Source organism: Canis lupus, chromosome 3 (assembly GCF_003254725.2).
Source record: "Canis lupus dingo isolate Sandy chromosome 3, ASM325472v2, whole genome shotgun sequence".
Classification (NCBI taxonomy): Eukaryota; Metazoa; Chordata; class Mammalia; order Carnivora; family Canidae; genus Canis; species Canis lupus.
Genome location: NC_064245.1, coordinates 80,363,879 through 80,386,231, shown reverse-complemented (window position 1 = coordinate 80,386,231; position 22,353 = coordinate 80,363,879). Strand labels below are relative to the sequence as shown.

Genomic DNA, 22,353 nt, shown 5'->3' with positions numbered 1-22,353 from the left:
TTTCCTAACTAGGACTCCCTCTGATTTCCTGCTTCTCTGTGAGTGTAAACATAGGAACTTACAAGGGTCTAGGTAGGGTCTCAAATGAAGTGGGAGGTGTAATCCAATCAGGGCCCAGCATGCCTTCACCATCCTATTTCGTACCAACCTTGCTAACCTCTGCCATCTGAATTATACATTTGAGAGATGAGCGAGATCTCTCAGCCTTTAGCACATGGTAGGAATGCAACATTTTTTTTTTTAAGATTTATTTATTTGTTTTATAGAGAGGAAGTGAGAGAGAGAATGTGCACCCAACCAACAAGAGGAGGGGCAAGGGGAAAGGTAAAGGGACAGAAGCAGACTCCTCATTGAGCCCAGAGCCCCACCTGGGGCTCAATCTCAGGACCCTGAGATCATGCCCTGAGCCACAATCAAGAGTTGGACTCTCAAATGACTGAGCCACTGAGGTGCCCTGGAACTCATCATTTTCACGTGGTTCAGTGAAAGGAATCACAAAAGAGGTGGTTTCAGAGGATAGGGAAGAATTAGGCCAAAACATATGTCATGGAGCTGACATTTCAAATGAATGTTTCTACTTTTCACAAAAATGGTAAGCCTGAAGGAACCAAACCATCTTTGTAGCTTTTCATTAAGGTAATTGACTAAAATGTTTGATTATTATGCGTATTTTTGTTCATGATCTTTATTCGATGAGTAAATGCGTTCCAATATGCATTAGTATTTGCCTGCAGTGTTCTAAGGAATTCCTTAATGGGTGAGCAGAGACTGTTTTAAAATCACTGATTTCAGCCATTAATTCACTGATCCAATACACCTATCTTCTTACAGTTTCCGAGAATTAAGGAACTGGAAAAGATATTAAATATCATCTGTGGTACTTCTTCCTTTGACGGTTGAAGATGCAAAAGCTGAAAGATGAGTCTTTTCCCGAGATTTCACACTTACTATCAGAGCCAGTACTTGAATCCAGTTCTCCTGATTCCCCAGTTCAGTTATTTCCAAAAAGGACAAGAAATATCAAAGCGTGTTCATAAATGACAACAAATATAAACTGTTTTCAAGGCACTGTCATTGAAACAGAGGTATAATGGGTAATGAGTGTTCATGAAGCCTTTACACACTAGTTGAAAACTCTACAATGACGTTTAAAAACGTTTCTACAACAGCAAAGTTGTATTTTTTACATTTAATGTTTTACATTTTTAGATGGTCGAAAAAAAATTTATTTTTTTTTTTTATTTTTTTTTTTCGAAAAAAAATTTAAAAGGAACATTTCGCAGAGTGGGAAATTATATGAAATTCAAATTCCCATTTCCATAAGTAAAGTATTATTGGAACACGGCCATCCGCATTAATGCATGCATCTTCAGTGGCTCTTTTTGCACTACAACAGCAGAGTTGGGTAGTTGTGGCAGAGACCTATGACCTACAAAGCCTAAAATATTTACTTTCTGGCCCTTTACAGAAAAAAGGTTTGTTAATTCTGGGCTAAGTATAATAGAAGGCAGCAAACAGAGCAAAAGATAGGGCAAGCAAGTGTGTCTGCAGTATGGGGGACCCACAATTTGTATTTTAGAGCATAATATCTATTTTCAGAGTTTTAGAAAAAGAAGGTTTGCATACATTTACTAAGAATTTTAGGCTCTGGCTCTTCTGTTTGCTGATGTTTTTCATTATGGTGGGGGGGCAGATAGGAGACCCATTTATATTTTAAGGCTAGAGGAGGTCTTGCAATAAATACTGAAATTCATTATTTTTTCTCATTCCCTAAATCAGAGTACAATAGGACCCACATAAAGATAGCATGAGGAGAAGTGACAGCATAAGTAAAATAAATAGCACTGTTCTAGTACATTGTGGCTGATGTTTGGGTACCATTTGATAACCTTTGTTTTGTTTTTTTTTGTGACATTAAATATTCTGTAATCTACTGGACTAAGAACTACCAAGTATCATTTGCATTTTTAGTTTTCTGTGGAACAAATATACACAATAATGTCCAACATGAAATTGCACGCAGTCAAAAGAAATAAATACAGTTAGTTACCTTCTCTTTCCCCAAATGAGTGTCTTAATTAACCAGTCCAAACGTTTCAACATGTTTCTTTTTAATATCCTTTCATCTGCTGTTGACTTGAAAGAAAGGAAAACTGTTTGAAGTATGGAAAAATGTGGAGATGTGAGCAAAAGAAGATGCCCTAAAAAGTTTAAAAGACCCGATTAAAGTTTGTTTGAAGGTCCTGCCAGACATGCTCCATCTTAAGTGCTTTGGAATCCTAGATATGTTTGCACGGTAGCCACTGACGTCAGTTGAAAATGTTTGCAGATTAATCAACTACCTGTGCCCGTGCAAAAGAAGAGCTCACAGTCTTAGATAGGTCCTCTTTAAAAAGAAAATGTAGTGTTTCTCGTGAATGCTGCAATGTTCTGCTGCATGACTGTTTCAGGGCTTTATGACTGACAAAGAGAGTCATTAGAAGTCTGTTTGATGGACGTAACTAAGTGAATTGGAAAAAATAAAAAAGCCTTTTCAGCCCATTCAGAAATAATTGATGTGACGGAGACAGCTGTATGTGAGTTCCAGATAAGGAGACGATTTATGAAGAAGCTATTGAAGCTAAAAAGGAAGGTGCAGATTTAAAGTTCTCAATAAAGTTGTCTGTAAGACACAGAGCAGTATTCAATAATGAAAGACATTTAACCTGAAGTTCTTTGCACTGGCATCTCTCTGTAGGGTCCTTTCCTCTTGCAAATAAAATCCCCACAAACGTGGTGTCACTAGGTTATAAGAAATGAACTGCAAGGGGAAAGTTTCTGCACTTTTACCCCAATGCTGTGTTTTCCCTTTTACTGTAAGTAGAGTCTATGATGGGATTATCCTGAAGCTCACCTTCTAATCAAAGAAAACAGTAAGTTTTTATTGTGTGGGTTGTAACTTGGAAGATTTTGCAGATAGAAGGCAAAGAGTTTTAAATCTGTCTGATTGTGGGACGTAATATATGCTTTTTTTCTGGCGTGGTAGTCACCGTTTTAATCAATCTAACAAGAATGAATAAAAACAGGGCACCTGGGTGGCTCAGTGTGAGCATCTGCCTTTGGTACAGGTCGTGATCCCGGGCTCTCATCGGGAGCCTGCTTCTCCCTCTGCATCTATCCCTCTCTCTGTGTCTCTCATGAATAAGTAAATAAAATCTTTAAAACAATGAATAAAAATAAAAGTTTTGTTACTGCCCATATATTTGTGAATATGCATGTGGTCTCTATTGTTTTTCTTAGAAACTATCAGTGGACTTCCTCATGAAGACTTTTTTTAAAATAGGTTGCACCTAGTGATATCATATATATTCGGCAATGATAATATTCTGAAAACAGAATGGCATATTCATTAGTTTCAAAATTAATTTTCTCCAAGTTTCAGGTTATAAATAGTGCATGTTCTCATGTCAATACCTTCAAAAAGATGTGATTTTATAGGTCTTTAAAATTAAACAAAAAATAATGATCCTGCAAGATAAAATAAAAATGAGGCAGTTATACTTATGGTAAAATTTGACATATGCTTTCTAGATAATTTTTTTTCTTTTAGAAGATTGCTTCAGTCCTCTCTCTTATGAATCTGACATGTATTGACTTGACCTCCTTGGAACCCTCTGAATACGAGCAGGATGAAATCTGATAGTAGTTCATATTTGAAATAGAAATTGTGATAACATCTTGTGTGACCTGTAAACCTGTTAGACTGCCTAGATTTAAGTTTACTGTTTGGTAATTTGCACTATCAATTAAAGAGATGCAATTTTATAAAAAAGAATAATGAATCAAACCCTCACCACATTTTCCCTTCGTGAATCCTTTACTCATAATGTCATATAGATTATAAGCCTTATTCTATAACTAAGATATAGTCTAGCTCCCTTCCTCATCCAGCAGGCTATCTTTCTCCTAATCCTAAATGTACTGATCTATCAGTTTTTGCCTCTGTTCACAGTTCCGGGGGAAAAAAAGTATCAAAAATCTTAGTGAGCAAATGCATTGATTGAATATACTGCATTGTGTACCCCACAGCACCCAACTTAAATACTTATTTGCTGTGTTTGTCTTTTCCAGTCTGTGAGATTAATTTCATGTAGAAATGTTCACTGCACTCATCCATCTCTTAAAACAGAAGCTCAGGAGCATTTCCAATGAATGGGGGAGAGAAGAAAAGGGGCACCCATCTTGGGCTCTCCTCAGCAGACAAATAGAAGATAGAAGACCTCCCGATCAACACTTCTGCCTATTTCCCATGTGACCTCCAAATTTTCAGAAAATAAGATGCATACAATTATACAAGAATGGGGAGTGCTTATTCTAAGTCTGTAGGACTTTTTTTTTTTAAGACTTTATTTATTTATTCATGAGAGACACAGAGAGAGAGAGAGGCAGAGACACAGGCAGAGGGAGAAGCAGGCAGACACAGAGAAGAGGGAAGCCCGATGTGAGACTCGATCCCAGGACTCCAGGATCACGCTCTGCAGGTGCTCAACCACTGAGCCAGCCAGGCATCCCTAAGTCTGTAGGAATTTATTTATTTATTTATTTATTTATCTATTTATTTATTTATTTGTAGGACTTTTTTTTAATAAATTTATTTTTTATTGGTGTTCAATTTGTCAACATACAGAAGCCAATTTGAATGTACTTCTGTCCGCTGGAGATTAGGATGACAATGAAGATACATTTAATGCCCCAGGAATTGTATATTATTTGAAGCTACCTTTGAATATATTTGTAACAACCTCTAAAATATCTGAGAAGTCCCTATAGTGGGGTGTGTCTTCAAGTGAAACTCTCCTCTGTTTCATAATGGGGACAAAACATTGTTGATAAATGACAATCCAAAATAAGTGACTGTAGAGATAGTCATGCCCAACAGATGATTAGATTCAAATGCTTTTTGAAAAATTGACGTCACTGTATGCACATATTTGCTTTACAAATAACTTGCATGTAGAACAATCAAAGCACCGCATTAACAGATTTAGGTCTGAAATCTCATACGAATTTTAAAAATTCCATTTAGAAACTTTGTGAATTACTGAGCCAGCTCTATATTAAAAACAACAATGATGACAACAAAAACCACAAACATAAGAAAAAAAAAACATAATGGGACATATCGCTCTAGTTATATAGCTGTGGCCTGAGGTATGATACCTTTTATAGTATATGTCTTTGAGGGAGCTTAAGGCTCTTTTTATAAACTATCTCATTATTTCTCAGAGACTTTAAGTTAGTGAGGGGCAAGTATTATTAGCTCCATTTTACAGACCTTGAGCCTACGGCACAAGAACCAAAGGTCAGCTAACTTCTCTGAGGTCAACCGAGAGGAAATCTAGAGGGTGGTTTGGAATAAAATCCTTTCCTTTCCTATTATTTCTAACATACCATTTTATCTCATTACACACATACACACACACACACACACACACACACACACCATGCATGCAATTACTCAACGTTTTACTGTTTACCTTACCTTTATAATTTTATTTTTAATTTCTCTCTTAATTCTTTTATCTTCTCTGATTTCATTCATTCCCAGTGCACCTTATGTTATGAGGCTTTTTGCTTGTGTCTTCAAATATTTATCTTAAAACAAATGTTTTCAATAACAATGAAGAAAGATACAAATAAGCTTAAATAAATAGAACTCTTTTTTTTAAATAGAACTCTTTATGCAAATCTCTTTCTTTTAACCGCAATCCTACTTCTCTCTTATGTCATGCTTTAAAAATTAGTAGTCTGAAAAAAAAATAGTAGTCTGTCCCCACTTGCTCCATTTCCCCTTAAATTGACAAATCGATCTTTTACATTATTTACTGTAATCTCATAGAATTATTCTCCAGATTTTAGAGATTTTAGAGATTTTAAGATTAACGACGATGACCTTCCAATGGATGAATCACCTTTGTGCTGTCCTATGACAACTTCTGGTGGAACCAGCATTTTTGACTATAGATTCTAAGTTTACTACTTTCACCTAAACATCACCCTCTTTTCTATTTTTATATCAGAACATTTCTCATAATTTCTTATATACTTTCCTTTGTCAATTTATTAGTACAAATTATGTATTTCTGTCTTCCTTTTGATCTTTCCTCTTGGGTTAATGAAGACTGATTCTAAAAGATTTGAGAATTACTGACGTAGAATCAAGGACAGGATGTGACCCTGCTTTCTGTCTCTTTCTTTGTATATGTATATATAAAGAATATGTTCATATATATATTAAACCATTGCTATGTCTTGAAGTGATATGTCTGAATGACCATTGGAGTTCTTTCCTAGATTCAGCATTGTTATTTAAAGCTCATTGTTCAATGGTATTTACTGAGTATCTTCTTTGGGCAGAACAATGTGGTTTTAGGAAAACTATCAGCAGCCTTGTTTCCGAGGTGAGACTGAAGAAATACAGATAATATGCTGGGAGTGATAAATAGGGAAAAAATTAAAAATATATGCACATAAGATAAAGCATAGTAAACACAAACTGATTTCTATACTTCCTTATCTATGTATGAAACATCATACTATTGTAAACAAATGTGAGAATTATAAGTGAAATAACAGTCATGTTTCTAGAATTTATCGCCAGTAAATTTGGGACCATGATGTGTATACTATTTGCACCTCCAATTCAGTGAAACATTATAAAGAAGAGAATATGCTTTAAATATTTTCCTTTTACGATGATTCAGTGGTTTTAGAAGTTTGATTTTGAACTAGAATAAGTGATAGGATTTTATAAAGACTGTACATGCCAAATAAGTACATGGAGGGTAAGGTACTGAGTTAGAAATCCCAAAAGTGGACATTATCCCTGACCAGTCTTCTGAAACAAAATAAAAGGAAGATTTGCAGAAGCGTGTATTTTTCTCTAGCAGCACCAGTTTATAAATTTGGGGGAGATTCCATAAATCTTCTTAGCTTTCCCTTTAATAGCCTACCTGTGTAGATTATCCTTAACACTTTAAAAAACAGACTGGTCCCAGTTACGACTAGTAATTTGTACCATTAGTATTCAAGTTATAAAAATGCACTATTTTAGCTTTCTCACTATTTTCTGGCAACATTAGTTTTATGCCTTATATTAAAAAGAACCAATCTGAATTATAGATTTAAAAAATACATATGGCATTTTTGAATCATCCAAGTGTTTTTAATGGATATAATTATCACCAAGAAAAATCTCAGACAAATATTGCAGAATCTTTTTGTATTTTCCCCCAAATACTACGTATGTAGCATGATCAATGCATGACATTGGTTCCCTTAGTGAGTCTAAAGTTTTAAATTTATTTAATTTATTCTGTAGCTGCAATAATCTGTAAATTCCATACATAGTAAATCTTCAGTGCAGCCAACTTCAGTATTACAGCAATTTGTGAAACCCAACTGGTTAAGAATAGGCAACAGTTTGAAGATAGAACTTAAAGACAGTACATGATGTAACTCTTTGTTTTTGAATATAAACAGTCATAGTAAGTGCATACAAGTATGCTTTTTGGTTTATTTTCTACTCCCTGGTGAAAGAAACTTTTATCTGTTATTTTAATACCACCCTTTCAATTTCAAGGTCAAGGGTAATATTTTTCATATGAATAAAGTAAGAAATATATTCCTGTTTCCTAGCACTGCATCTACATTCCTGTTTATCAGTTGTACCTTTAATAGCTTAAGTCAACTGTACGGGCATTTATTTGAACACCATTATCGCATCCAGACAAAGTTTTTAAAGCTCAAGTCTTTAAAAAATGAATTCTTAACAAAGATGACATCCATATTTACTGCCTCCTGAAATCAGTGACACTTGTTTTAGAGAGTCTATTTGAAGCGAAGACTACAGGATAGAAAATGGTTGAATATATGGTACTAACATTGGCTTCAATGGGTGTTTGAGTGGAAATTGCTGTTTTCTTATCTCTGTCTCAGAGGGGGAATTTTTGGGTTTTTTCCATACTGAAATCACAGTTCCAGGCCTTGCCACAGATAATGCAGTTAACTGCCTCGCTTTCAGCATCCTCTAAGCATTTGGTATTGTATTAGTCGTCAGTAGTCCTTGATACTGTATGTAATTGATGTGTTTTTTTGATAAGATCGTTTACAGTCTTATATTTTAGTGACATTCAGAATCTTTTCTTTTGCAGCCATTTCGTAGAGTGACGTTTTCTGTTGTGAGTCAGCCTCAGGACCCACATCAGGGGTCACTGCAGAGTTGCTATGACAGCGGGCTGGAGGAGTCAGAGACACCAAGCAGTAAGAGCTCATCAGGGCCAAGGCTGGGTGCCCTTCCACTCCCAGAGGACAACTATGAGAGGACCACGCCGGATGGCAGTGTTGGTGAGGCAGAGCATATGGAAAATGGTAGGGGCAAACACAGCATCCACACACAGAATCACGCTAGCGAGCCATCAGGAGTAGACTCGCAAGGGTCCGTCTAAAACCCGAATAAAACAGCTGACACTAAAACAAGTTCATCTAAAATAAATAAATAAATAAATAGTTGCTAAAGGACAGAAATGCCAACTAAAGGAACATAACTATAGAGATAAAATTCACCAAACTTGCATCATCATTTTAAAACAGCCTGATCAGAAATAAACACATTGCCCAATAAATCAGAGTAGTACCTGCTATGAAAAACAAAACAAAACAACAACAACAAAACCCTAAATGAATTCATAATACCTAAACAACAGCAACTGAGAAAGGTCTTGTGTTATTGGTTTCTTCTGTTCATTTTTGTCATGCAACTATTTCTTCCACTGCGATTGTCCAGGCTTAGTGAAAGGGAATGGCAGTAAGAATACCCAGCTCTTTCTTTTCCTAGGTATTTATTAAAGCATTTCGAACTTCTCCTTTCGAGTATAGCTGAAATGGAGTCAAACGAGGAGAACAGTATTATCTTACTCTCCAAAAATATATTGTAAATACCGTTATAACTCCCCTCTCATTTAAGTATATGTTGTGATATTTTTTCCCTCATTTTTGTGCAAGGGGAAGAGAAGAAAGCCAATTTTAGTACTTATGTTCTTATCCTGTTGTGAAATGATTCTCATGAGGACCACAACAATTGGCCTCCTGTACACTTCCTTTTAAGTTATAAAGTTAGACTGCAAACAGTATTTATAAATCTTTTCACATTTGTTTATGATCCCCGAAACAATTAAATGATGTGTTTTTTGGATTTCAGGTTATAAGGAAATGCCTGAGGAGTAGGTTTGTGTGAAATAATGGAATGGTAAAGTTCATACTAATTTTATTATTATTATCTCAAGTATAAAAAGAGACTCAGTTGTATAGGAAGGAGAATTGCACACATTTTATCTCTAGTGAAAACTCGAAATGGATTTGTCTTTCACTGTCCTGTCCCTTAAATGAAATAACACATTCTACCGTTCTGTTATATACAGTTTCTTTAGTGATGGTATGCAAATAGAGCATATTAATGCAGGAAAAGTCTGATTTTTTTTCTTGAAGTTTACCTATGAATATTAAAATCCAACCTTAGAGAGTAATATATTATAAATGACCTCAAGTGAAATTATGGCTAAACTAAATCATGTTAAATAATTATTTTTCCACATTGTTATCTGGGTGAGAGGATGTGATATCAGGGTCTGATGATTGAAATCCCTATTAATTAATAATCCAGAGTTCAAATGGCATTTTGCCCTATGGCTATAAAGGCATGCTTATTTGTGTGTATGGTGGTGTATGCATATGTGGATGGGAGTTTGATGTGGTTTTTAAGAATTAAGCTTTTTAGTATCTGTTTAAAAATTTGGAATGAATTGCATTGGTCATGAATATATTTCTAAAGCAAATATGTTTGAAATTCTTTGCCCCAAAGTAAAAGTTAAAATAGTATAATAATATTACACACACACACACACACACACACACACCCCTAGGAAGGCAAGATTGATCTAATTTAAGGACATTCCTATACCTTTTAATGATTTAATATGATTTTATTTGTGTTTTTAAAAACTATTTATCTCACAATAAACAATGTAAAGTATAATTAAGGCTTTATTTTTGGTTGTCAGCTATATTAACAGAAAGGACTTTGTATCATTGACATTATAATCACATTTTAATGTTATTTTTTCATTTTTTTTTGAGTTAGAGGGGATTCAGCACTTTTAAAATAAGTCAGAAATGATGAGTTATAAACATAATTATATATGACAAATGCATATTGGTTACTTTTTAGGAAAACATACATGGTAAACTTAATAGGTGAGCTCATTAGGAAATTAGAAAGTTTACTGAGAAGCATTTCCCAAATAAGGCTTTTAGTTATTTTTGATAATCATGTTTTCAGTCTTGTCAACAGCAAAGACTATTATAATAGAACTGATTTTTCTGATTTTGTATGTGACTGACACTTGAAATTCAGTTTTATATAATCATTTGTCATCTGCTAGCTGTGATTCATGTTAGCCCTAATCTATAGGTAATGACAGAAGGGGATGTGATTCACTTTGGGTGATCCAAATGTAGCAATTGACATTTGAATAAGTTTTGTTGGGTCCAAGTTTTCAGACTACTATCTAGCCATAAAGTACAATTGTATTGCTTGAATTCTGGTAATTTCATCTTCAATATTAATGGATCATTCTGACATAAATAGAATTGGAATTGAAACTTGTCAAGTATTCATTTGTCACATTTAATTGGAATCCAGGTAATCTGCAGCGTTTTGCTTGGTTAGGTTTTAATCAGGATTTGTATTGGATTTTCCATGAAAATACCATTTTGGATGCTGTACTAGTTCCTAATTATTATTACCTCAAATATTTTCTTTGAATTTTAACCTGTGTGAAACAATGCAGTTATAACTGATTTTTGGATTAACTTCCATTGTAAAGTTTAGAAGGTAATTTTCAGTACAATAATATAACATCCCAATGTCACAATGCTACCTGGGTATACGTTAGAACAGCTAATGATAAAAATAAGTTGTCACAGACTCTGTAGTAAAGAAGTAACTAAAAATAACTAAAATAACTAAAAGGAAAATTTAAGTAGATAAGCAGTGAAATGCACTTATGTTTTACAAAAGCTTTATTTGCTTCCTATACTCGAGCATAATAAACACAATTCCATAATGAGGGCCTGTGGATTAATAAGCTTTATAATCAGCCTTATCCTACATTCCAACCCACCTTACTGCCAGATGATGAATGATATTTTATTCTCTTATTAATTTAGGAAAAAGAATACATTGTAAGAATCAACATAATTTCATGAAACTTGAAACTAATCGTTGGAATGAGTCCCACCATTTTCATAATTTCAGATCTGGGTACTTACATCCATGGGTTTCTGGAAAGCAGTAATGGAAATGATCTCATTAAAAAAATATTTTAAGAATTTTTTTTATGAATCAAACATTTATTCATGAAAAAGATCACTAATATTTTTCTTTGTTCTTCATTAATTCTTATCAATATTATGATATTGTATTGATTCTTTGATAAGATTGGGGAAATTGGTTATTTATTATTTCAATAAGATACACCTAATGGGATTAGATATTTTATTTTATTATTTATTATAGAGAGAGGGGCACAGGGAGAGGGAAAGATAGAATTTTAAGCAGGATCCATGCTATGCATGGAGCCTGATGTAGAGCTAAATCTCACAGCCCTGAGATCATAACCCGACCCAAAGAGATATTTTAAATTACTTGTTCATGGTAGGAAGTTGAATAATGATAGAATATTTGATAATGAAAATGTTAAAATTATTGAAACCTACTGCAATGAATTTATAATTCAGGTGAAAACCAAATATTAAGCTTAACACCATCATCACATTAAGGGCATAAATTGACTATGCAAGAACTTGCCCTTGTCTACATCATGCAGTTGTCTTCAGATTTTTTCTTGGAGTGGTGTTTAACAGTTTCTTTAGTTCTATTGTCAGTGTTTATCTTGGCCTTTGAGTTCATGCCATAGTCTACTTATTCTTCTCAGTCACCCCCTGAATTACCTTTGCAAGTCCAGTTTGGCTTTGCTATGTATCATGTAACCATATATAGTGTTTAACAACTCAAATATAAGAAACAGCCCACTTGCCCTTCAATCCCAATTTTGCCATTGGGATTGGGTAGGTCACTTACTCCTCTGGATCTGCTTCTAATCATCTATAAGGCAGTTAATGCTCTTAACTAAAATTTTATTCAGATCCAACAATCAGTGATTTTCTCTTTATATCCAATTTTTCCTATATATTCTAATCAGAAAGAGAACTTTGGGTCTATTAATGAGATAGCGAATGAATTTGATAATATGTGTTAATGTGCACACATTAATTCTAGACATTATTATTAATTCTAGGCATTCCTTGCAATCCGCAAAACATATGTACACTTGAGTAGTAAATAATGCATGTATGATATAAGAAGTGGACTGAATGAAGTTGTGTGATTTCTGGTGAGGTGGAGAAAATGGTTGGCACCCAGCAAGCCATGTGGGAGATAGTTTTGGAGCCCCCTTCAAGTTACACCATGAGCAGTCTATAGATTTGATCTGGCCCTGGGTGTAATGCCTTTCAAAAACATTAATTGTAATTAAGTGATCTCACAATAGAATAAGCATATTTATTTTCTTGTTTGACAGAGTAAACTTTGGCCACAGTAAAAATGAACAAAGGGTAGAAAACAGTTTATATTTTCCTCTACATAAACTTCCAAATGGTATAATATAGAAATAAATTAAAATTGGAAAACAGTAGTTGATCTGTAAGGCAAATTTTAAAAAGTTAAATGAGGTAAAAAATTTGGCCACTCTAAATGCCTAGTTACTTTTATGTCTATTGATTTTCTCAGATATTTAAAAGATAATTTTGATTTTTATACACTCATATTTCTGAGCCCCCCAATTCGTACATTTTCAGAAGTATGTGTTAGGCTTGATCATTGTTTTATTCATTTTATTCATTTTCCTCATTCCACATTCAGTAGTGCTTAGAGTAAGCTTTTTTTTTGAGGGTTAAAACATGGTATCATGAACCCATTTTTGTCTCTGCCATAGACTTTTCACACTCCTTTCAGAAATAAAAATATAATTGAAATATCAATTGGAAATGAAGCACCATTTTTATATGACCAAGAGTAATGAGAATGGAGACAAAACTCAAATTTTGTGTGGGATGGAGGGTGCTCTCTCTCTACTTTCCTCCCACCTACCTAATTTCCAACAGTCACTTTTAAGGTCCTGCCATTAGTCATTATGGGTTTGTACTGTTGGCATTTAGATTGAATTAGGTAGCAAGATTGTGTCTTTCATCTTTCCAAAGATGCTCAAACACTTGTTCACGGTATAAGTGTAATACCTCAGGATAAGTGCCCTGCAAATGCTTTTTTTTTTTTTTTTTTTTTTTTAATTTCTCCAGGAAGAGACTAACATACCCTGAAAAGGATTCATTTCTATGGTTCTGCTTTTCAGCATGGCATATAGACTCCATTTTCTACTTTTCTAGCCAACTGTGAAATGGCCTTGTGCTTCCTAAGCATTCCCAAGGCCACATGTCCCCACTTCCAGAGGGCTTTCCTCACTTCTGCTTCTTCATGGGGATTAGAGATAGAAAGTAATTAGAGCGCTTGTCTCCAGTCAGAATGTGAGCTGTAGCAGTCTTCCAGTCCACGAGCAGAACACTCTGAAAGAATCCAAAAAAAAAAGATACTATCCTATAGAAGAGGCAGTATTGTGGACAGAATATAGTGGTTTAAAAAGCAGGCTTTGAAATCCAAAGACGTTGGTTTGATTCCTGGTTATTCTTCTTACTAGCAGGACAACTTTCTGACCTCTCTTAGCCCCACTTTTACTAACGCATATCATTGGGGAAACAACTAAATGAAATAATAGCACCTAACGATTTATAGATAAAAAACGAGTAGCAATAATTTCACCATATTAATTGATGATAGAATTATTTACTATATTCAACTAGTAATGATAAGTAATTTTGTCATTAACTTCAGGTAGATTTGACATAACCTAGTAACAGTGATGAAAACATCATAAAAGTGTTTAGTTTCAGAAAGGTAGCCATTCCAAAATTAGCGGTAGGAACTGTATTCTCACTTTGGATACCAATTAGTCAATTTCTCCTTTTTGGGTGGCATCATGGGGTAGCACCCAGTAACAAATATGTTTAAATATATCGAGGATCTAAACTGAAGGGAAAAGAAGAGTCTATCTTCTGGATCAAATCAACCCTACTCTTTGTGCTGTCATTCAAGGTGGGGAGACACCATTACCTTCGTTTATTCTTTTCTCACTTTTTTAATGTTTTTATATTTATACTCAGGGTTCTAGTTGAATGCATACTCTTCAGGTATATATTTCCCTTTGAATCACTGTAAAATATTCACACTGACAGGGAAAACAAGCTGAAAAAGTCTCCAATTAGTATGCTTACCGAACCCTCAGCCCTTTCTTTTTTAATCTCAGTATTAATAATTAACACTGATAAAATGTGTGGCCATATTACCCTTTTATTCTAATTTGGTCCTTTAAAACTAGATCATTTTGCTGAACCCTTATGACATTTGAGGACAGAATGAGCTCTCATCAAATCTCAAAGTGACTTGCAGGGTCAGTTAGTGGCTTTGTTGCCTCCAGACTCTCAAATCATTTGCTTATCTGAATTTCAGCACACTTGTAAGATAATGCATTCTATGGTTAGCTCCTTATTTAGTTAGGGTATTATCTCCATATTTTTTGCATTCTTTTTTGGCCGATAGACTCTATATACTTCCATTTCTTCTCTGAGGTTTTTCTAGAGATATGTCTAAAAAAAATAGTGTTGCTGAAATATGACAACACTCTTAACCATCTTTTATGTGGTAAAGAAACACTAGAACTCATCTCTTAAAGTTTAGTTAGCACTCAGCGTCAGAGGTTAGTCCACTTGAGAAACTGTTTTACTGCAATATTCCTCTTTGAGGATAAAACACTCCATACTGTTACCTCTTCTACTGCAGGGATTTTTCTTCTTTCTTTCTTTTTCTTTCGTCCTTCCTTCCTTCCTTCCTTCCTTCCTTCCTTCCTTCCTTCCTTCCTTCCTTTCTTTCTTTCTTTCTTTCTTTCTTTCGTTCTTTCTTTCTTTCTCTCTCTCTCTTTCTTTCTCTTTCTTTCTTTCTTTCTTTCTTTCTTTCTTTCTTTCTTTCTTTCTTTCTTCCTTCCTTCCTTCCTTCCTTCCTTCCTTCCTTCCTTCCTTCCTTCCTTCCTTCTTCTTTCTTTCTTTCTTTCTTTCTTTCTTTCTTTCTTTCATCTTAAGTAAAAGAAGGTGGAATAATATTATTCCTGGCTCTTGTCTAATGTGGTAATTATATATTGACAAATCTGCAGTTATTCATTTGGTTCAACAAACATGTGTTGAAAATAAAATATGACTGAGGCTCTCTGAGGAAGTTGAAGTGAACGAGGAAGAGTCTCTGCCCTGCTGGTGCAAGTCCTTATGTTGAGGAGATACAACCTTGATTTCAACACATTTACTATAATGTGAAAAGGAGAAAACTCACTTGAAAAGTTTAGAGCAGTGTGAAGTACAGAAAAGGGAGAGGAAAATTATACAGATGAAATGATTTTAAAGGCACTTACTGAAATTTTTCCATTATAAATAATATCTTGCACTGAAAGAAGGCCTTGAAATGGTGTCTGCATCATATGCTCTTACTCTACCGACACATTCTCTACATCACTTAAAAATAATTATGAAATTGATCAGGCTTCATGTTAAGCTAAATAAAGTGAAATTATTTGTTTAAATTTTCTTATCAACTAATTGTTTTTTTTTTCTTTTATCTTCCTTTGGTGGTTGTTGTTGCTAAACATAATTACTTCAAAAACTCTACAATTTATCAGCGATGAAATTGGTAGTGCAAACTAAATGCAGGCTGAAACTATAGAACAGATTAATTTTATGTCTCTATTCTCTCTCTGCTTATAAATATGGATAATTAATAAAAATACATATGTTTTAAATAAGGCCTTTCAAACTTAGTAAGGACCTATAAATAATCTTTTGAAGTTATTGTTATTTCTTTTCAGAAGACCAATTATATTACTTACATTGAGTAGATGATTAGACTAGATTACAGGAGATTGGAGTAGATGAGTTTTATTTTTGCAAAACTAATGCATTCCTATGCTTTAAAGAAAAAACTAATACATTCCTTGTGTTGTGGTTGCAAATTGTTTTTGTGATTTCTATTTTAAGATTCAAGTTAAGTTCATGGATATTTGTCTTTATCTCACATTCCTAGCTGAAATATAGACAGTAGGTTGCCTTGTTTTTAAATCTCATTTCTGATAAATTTTTACTTAATTTATGCAGGTTGATTTTGTGTTGTTGTTTTTTTTTTGACATTATTCTCATTATTTTGCCTACCTTCTCATTACTTTCTGGGAAGTAGAATTATAAGTTTATTACAAAATGAGAATATGTTTGATAGACATGTAAATTTAATTGCTTCCTTTAGATAGATTTTCAACTACTTAAATATGATAATCTTGAAAAAAACCTGAATTTTTTTATCATGGGTGTTCAGACGAAACTGTGATGAGTGCTAGAAAATGTTTTGGTAATAAAAGATAGTAGAAGAGTATCTTGCTGCTTAAAAACTATCTACTCATTAATTTCTATTGTAAGATATATTTTTAAAAATTTTATTTCTAAAAAAAAGTATTTCTGCTCTACAATGCTTACCATCTATGCTGATGAGGTAATCAGGGGACCCACATATGATCTGAGAGTGGTATGCTTCTCTGAGGTTACATTCCTATGAGCCATAGTGCCTAGCCTTGAATTATGCCCATTGTTTTTATTCAGTATGAGGCTGCATTTCACCAACCCAGCATTTGTAGCAAAAGGTCATAGCAGTCATAGCTGAAAACTTTATACAATGAACAGGAAATTTGGACTACTATGAGAATTCATTGAGTTCAATAACCTTTTGTTGAGCATTTACTCTGTGCAAATTCCCATGAAGGATCCAAAGGTGAATGAAACATCTTTTCTGCCTCTTAAGCATTTGAATATCATGAAGAATGATGTGTACAGATATTTAGATATTTAAAAGTAAAGGCTCTATGGAAAGGTTAAATGCTACCAGAACCACAGGATGATGAATTGGGGATATGAAAAACCACAACCAGGCTTTGAAGGATGGGTAAGTAAGGATTTGATAAGGGAACTATGGATAGTTATAGAGACTAGTGAGTGATGCCAAGGAGACCAATCTGAGAGGGTGTGGAAAGAATGGTACTATTTTGTCAACTTGGGAAAAACAGAAAGAATAGCACATTTCCAGGAAAATGAATCTGATTAAGATATGTGGAGTTTAAAATACCTTTGAAAAAATCAGACAATATCTACAGGCCATTGAAAATGGACATCGGAAACTGGGGAGTATACACAAATAGTGAAAATATAGCTTTAAAAGCTATTAGCACCCTAGTGATTATGAAATCTTGGGAATAGTGAGATTAGCAATGAAGCCTATGCCACTAAGAAGAGATGATTCCCAAAACTGAATCCGAAAAAAAAAAAAAAAATATATATATATATATATATATATATATATATATATATATATATAAAAGAACACAGAGAAGTAAATTACAGTGAAGGTGCCTGAGAATGATATTTTTTAAAAGCAAAAACATAATGTGGCAGGGTGAGGGGAAATTTAGAATTAGGAAAGTAGTGGGTATCAAATGTCCAGTGATGCAGATACATGATCATGCAGATCTTGAAAGGGGGAAAAAAATGACAATAACAACCCAGAAGACCCAACTGAAAGATATACTGCTTTTTACATTCTTCTCTCCTATGATGCTGTAAGCTGTTTGAGGACAGAGCCTTTGACTTGTTCACCATTGCATGATATAACTGGAATAATCCCTACACAGAGGTATCCAAAAAAAAAAAAAAAATTGAATTTAGTTTCATGGTCTAAGGATCCAATGTTTCTGATAGAGATTCAGTAGAAGTAAGCAACTGAGAAAGCTGAATACCAGTAAATATAGTGTAAAAAAACACACTTGAAAAAACTTTTTCAGATCAAACAAGCCCTTATAATGTCATTATCAAAGGAGGGGCATGGTTGTATCCCTTGAGAACAATCTTTTTTTTTTTTTTTTTTTTTTTTTTAATTTATGATAGTCACAGAGAGAGAGAGAGAGAGAGGCAGAGACACAGGCAGAGGGAGAAGCAGGCCCCATTCACCGGGAGCCCGACGTGGGACTCGATCCCGGGTCTCCAGGATCGCGCCCTGGGCCAAAGGCAGGCGCTAAACCGCTACACCACCCAGGGTTCCCTTAATGAATTTTTTTAAAGACTTATTTATTATTTGAGAGACAGTGAAAGAGAGTAGAGGGAGAGGACAGGGAGAGAACCCTCAAGCAGACTCTGTGCTGAGCAAGGAGCCTAATGTGGGGATCAATTCCAGGACCCTGAGATCATGACTTGAGCTGAAGCCAAGAATAAGATGCTCAACCAAATGAGCCACACAGATGTCCCTTAATGAATTTCTAATCATCTATGCTCCCATTGTTCAGAATTATTATTTTATTTTTACAAAATTTACTGAAAGTCCTACCAAGTCTGAAATTTGTGTAATAGCTTTTGCTATATCTCCTTGAGTGATTTATTAATTACTCTTTTTTTTTTTAAGATTTTATTTACTTATTCATGAAAGACACACACACAGAGGTAGAGGCACAGGCAGAGGGAGAAGCAGGCTCCATGCAGGGAGCCCGACGTGGGACTCAATCCCAGTTCTCTAGGATCATGCCCTGGGTTGAAGGCAGGCGCTCAACCACTGAGCCACCCAGGGGTCCCTAATTACTCTTTTAAATGAGCTTTGACCTGTAATAAGACTTTTACATTTTACTTTGTACAAGGCCATCATTTGTCCATCTCATTGGCTTGAAATTTAAAGTATCTGACTAGTGTCACTTTTGTTGAGATCTGGTAATTGATCACATTTTCCTGGTCATCAAAATTTTTTATTTTGTAATCACAGGACTCCTGACACTGTAAGAGTGCTATCAATTGTTGGTACTACTGTGCAAATAAATATGCTTCAAAACAGAAAAGTAATGAAAATAGAATTTGCTTGACACATAAATTCAAGCAACATAATACAAGGACTGTCTAAATCCAGTTTATTTTGTATGTGAAAAATACCACAGAAATTCAATGTCAAAGATGCTGACCACAGCTGGTACACCACGCAAGGGAAGAAATGTCTCCAAATATATTATGTGCAAAGACTTACTAATAATGATTTGCCAGGCAGATGTCACTTTTGACATTGTTTTTATCTAAGGAAGGTCAACGGTCAATGACAAATTTATTCTCCTTTCTCTGTGTTCATTGTTGCTTCGTAGGAATTATGAATAAGACTTTATTGATAAAACTTGTCTTTCAACCCAAGATAATCTAACCAGTTGCTGCATAATAATTTCCAAATAAAAATCCAACTCCTATTTAATCACACATATATTTATTTGGTTTACCAGATATCTCTAGAAATAACCTTTTTTTTTTTTTTTTTTTTGGCCTGGCATGTGCACTCTCCATTGTCCTGAAGCTTTGCATAGAGTATATGGAAATGTAGAGTGTGCCAAGAGAAGGCTACCTGTCTGGTTACCAGGTAGACTCTAGGTGGTACCTGGAACTTTTTTTTTTCCTCAAAAAAAAAAAAAAATCAAAAATTTATCAGTGCACATGATTGTACAGAGACAAGATCAGTTCTCAATAATATTGCAGGATACCCATTTCAAACTTGAGCATTAGTTTCTTAAATTTTGAGCAGGAGAGTATCCCATTCAAAAAAAGGAAAGTTCCTGCTTCTTCTCCCTACCAAGGCAAATAGCATATTTCTTTAAAAATTGCCTGGTGAGGGTAGAAGAGGGACTTCTTCATCCAGACCCACTGAGGCCAGATGAAGTCTGCTGAAACACATCCACCATTGAATGATGGATCATCTCCTAAAAAAAAAAGAGATAGTTTTGGCTTCCTAGATTCAGAACATCTTTTAAGACTGGGCACTAATTAAGATCCTGTGCCCCTAACTTGTGTTTGTTCTTTTTGTTGCTTTTTTTCTCTTCTCTTTAAGGTCATCTCTTAAGGATTTTGCATATCTTTTCTTAGAATATGTAACTTATTTTTCCAATATCAACTTTAAGCATGTTTATATAGCTAGACTCCATTCCCCTCCTGGCTTCTAGTCCATTCTATAATATGTCTTTGCATTACTAAATGTTCAATCAATTAGTCATCAGGTCTATTGTTTACCTAGACTGTTACTTGCTGTTACTCTTGCATGCCTGATACTTGACACTGAAAAATGTCTAACAAAAACATTTCCCAGACTGATACGTAATTTTTAACATTTAACATTGTTATTTCTATACTCATAGTTTCTCAGATGATTCTCACTTACAATAAATTCAATCTTCAATTATATAGCTACTTGGCGGAAATTGAGTTTTAGGGACCAATCCTTATTTTTTCCCTTTACTTTGGTCAGAGCAATGTTAACCATACATCATCTTTAAATAGGTGATTGGGAGCAACATGTTCACACAGAACCATATTTTATCAGAGCTCTTCGCCTTAAGCTTCCTCCCTTTTATTCGGTGTGATCAATTGTGTTCAGCCTTCACTAGTTCTTTGAGAATTCAATTTTGAGAGGCACTTCTAGTCTCCTGGACAACATTGGTTCATCTCTTTCTCCCGGAATAATGAAGATCTAAAATCTAATTCCTGCCTATTTCAGCCCCAGACTGTTTTTATCCTCTTTTGTGAAATCGAACCCACATGCTTTTCTTTTGTAGCCCATGTCTGAGTATTACCTATGTCCCCAGGATCAAGTAGCTATTAAATTAGTTCTATCAATTGTCCATGGGTTTAGAGGTCCCCATGTGTGTTTTTCTTAAGTAACTACATTTTATTTCAGAGCACAAAGTACAGGACTTTTGACTTGATTACTTAGCCTTTGCTTTTTTCTTTTATGTTTTTGAAAATATTAGGGAAAATACATTACTCTTCTTTACCCAAATGAAAAGTTCTGAGTTTCTCTGACATTTCATTCCTAAAGGAGGATTAAAGGACTGTCCCACAGATTGACTCTGAGGTTTCTTTTTCTTATTATTATTTTATGCATTCTAATAACTTTACTTCTTTTGCCTTTCTCAACTTCACCATCCCATGCACATTTTCTCCATTGTAATACCTCATCCATGACATTTTGAGGGTCAAGTGATTCATTTTCTCTACCGAAAGTCATTATATTTGAGTCATTTCAGACTACCAAGTTTTTGTATTCCTTTTGGGATAGCTTTTAGAAAAGTCTGTCTTATCACTTCTCAATTTTAAAATGTCCTTGCTAAATCTAACTTAATTCTTCTATGTTATAATATGTAATGCATAATAATCATAAATAATAATACATATGTCAATATTATATATAATTTTTATATATGTGTATATAATATATGTATGTATATGTTTGCAGAGATAGATGCCAGAAATTTGAGTCTTTGTTCAAGCTCCACCACATTTTCAGGGAGGAAACCTGGATCAATACACATATATCTCACTCACTGATAAAATGGGAACAAGAATTATAATAATTACTCTTCTGTCTTTCCTAAAGAGTCGTTGTACAGTTATGCATGAACATTTATTTTTAAGTAGTTAGAATTTAATAAAGTTATATCAAGTTACCGATTTACTATATTCACTTGTTTATGTATACTCTATAGTTTTTTTCTGGTTCTACAGCTTTTCCTTTTCCATGTCAAACTTGCAATCTTCATAATATTTACTAAGTACGTAATTGTTTTCTTCCTACAAAAATGTTCACATATTTTGCCCCAAAGGTAAGTTGTTTCCTGGCCCTTTTTGAAATCCGTATCGGTTTTTAAGGTTAAGAGCACATGGTTCTCTATGTACTGTGAATAAATGACAATATTTATAATATGGTTCTGTGAAAACCATAGACAAAGGAAACTTAGGAACAGTTTCAAATTTATTTCTGCAGCTAAATGGCTTCTGTCTTTAAGAGGCCTGCATATATTTTCCTGGATTTATTGTGAAAGGGTAGTAAATGACAGAAACCAGTAACTCACAGAGATATTCATCAAATAATTATTAAAGATCATTCAGTGCCCAGCAGCAGAACAGTTCTCAAAACTCTGAGATTACAGACGACTCTCAAATATTCATGGCAGGAAGAAAAGCCTTGTAAAGATGATCGCCAATCAGAGTATGGAT

At 34.3% G+C, this 22,353-nt stretch overlaps 1 protein-coding gene across 14 annotated transcripts in view; it reads left to right on the top strand.

Annotated features, from left to right (window-relative positions):
- Positions 1–22,353, top strand: part of PCDH7 (protocadherin 7) — a 417,486-nt gene that overhangs the window by 186,459 nt on the left and 208,674 nt on the right. For 5 of the 14 annotated variants that reach the window (XM_035714771.2, XM_035714769.2, XM_035714776.2 and 2 more), the window contains one exon: positions 8,193–8,409. The exons of 1 other annotated variant lie outside the window; for it this stretch is intronic. In XM_035714771.2, the coding sequence (XP_035570664.2) occupies positions 8,193–8,409 (217 nt within the window). The remainder of the gene's footprint in view (positions 1–8,192; positions 8,410–22,353) is intronic. 8 more of the 14 variants (XM_035714774.2, XM_049108716.1, XM_035714773.2 and 5 more) reach the window with 2 other exon arrangements.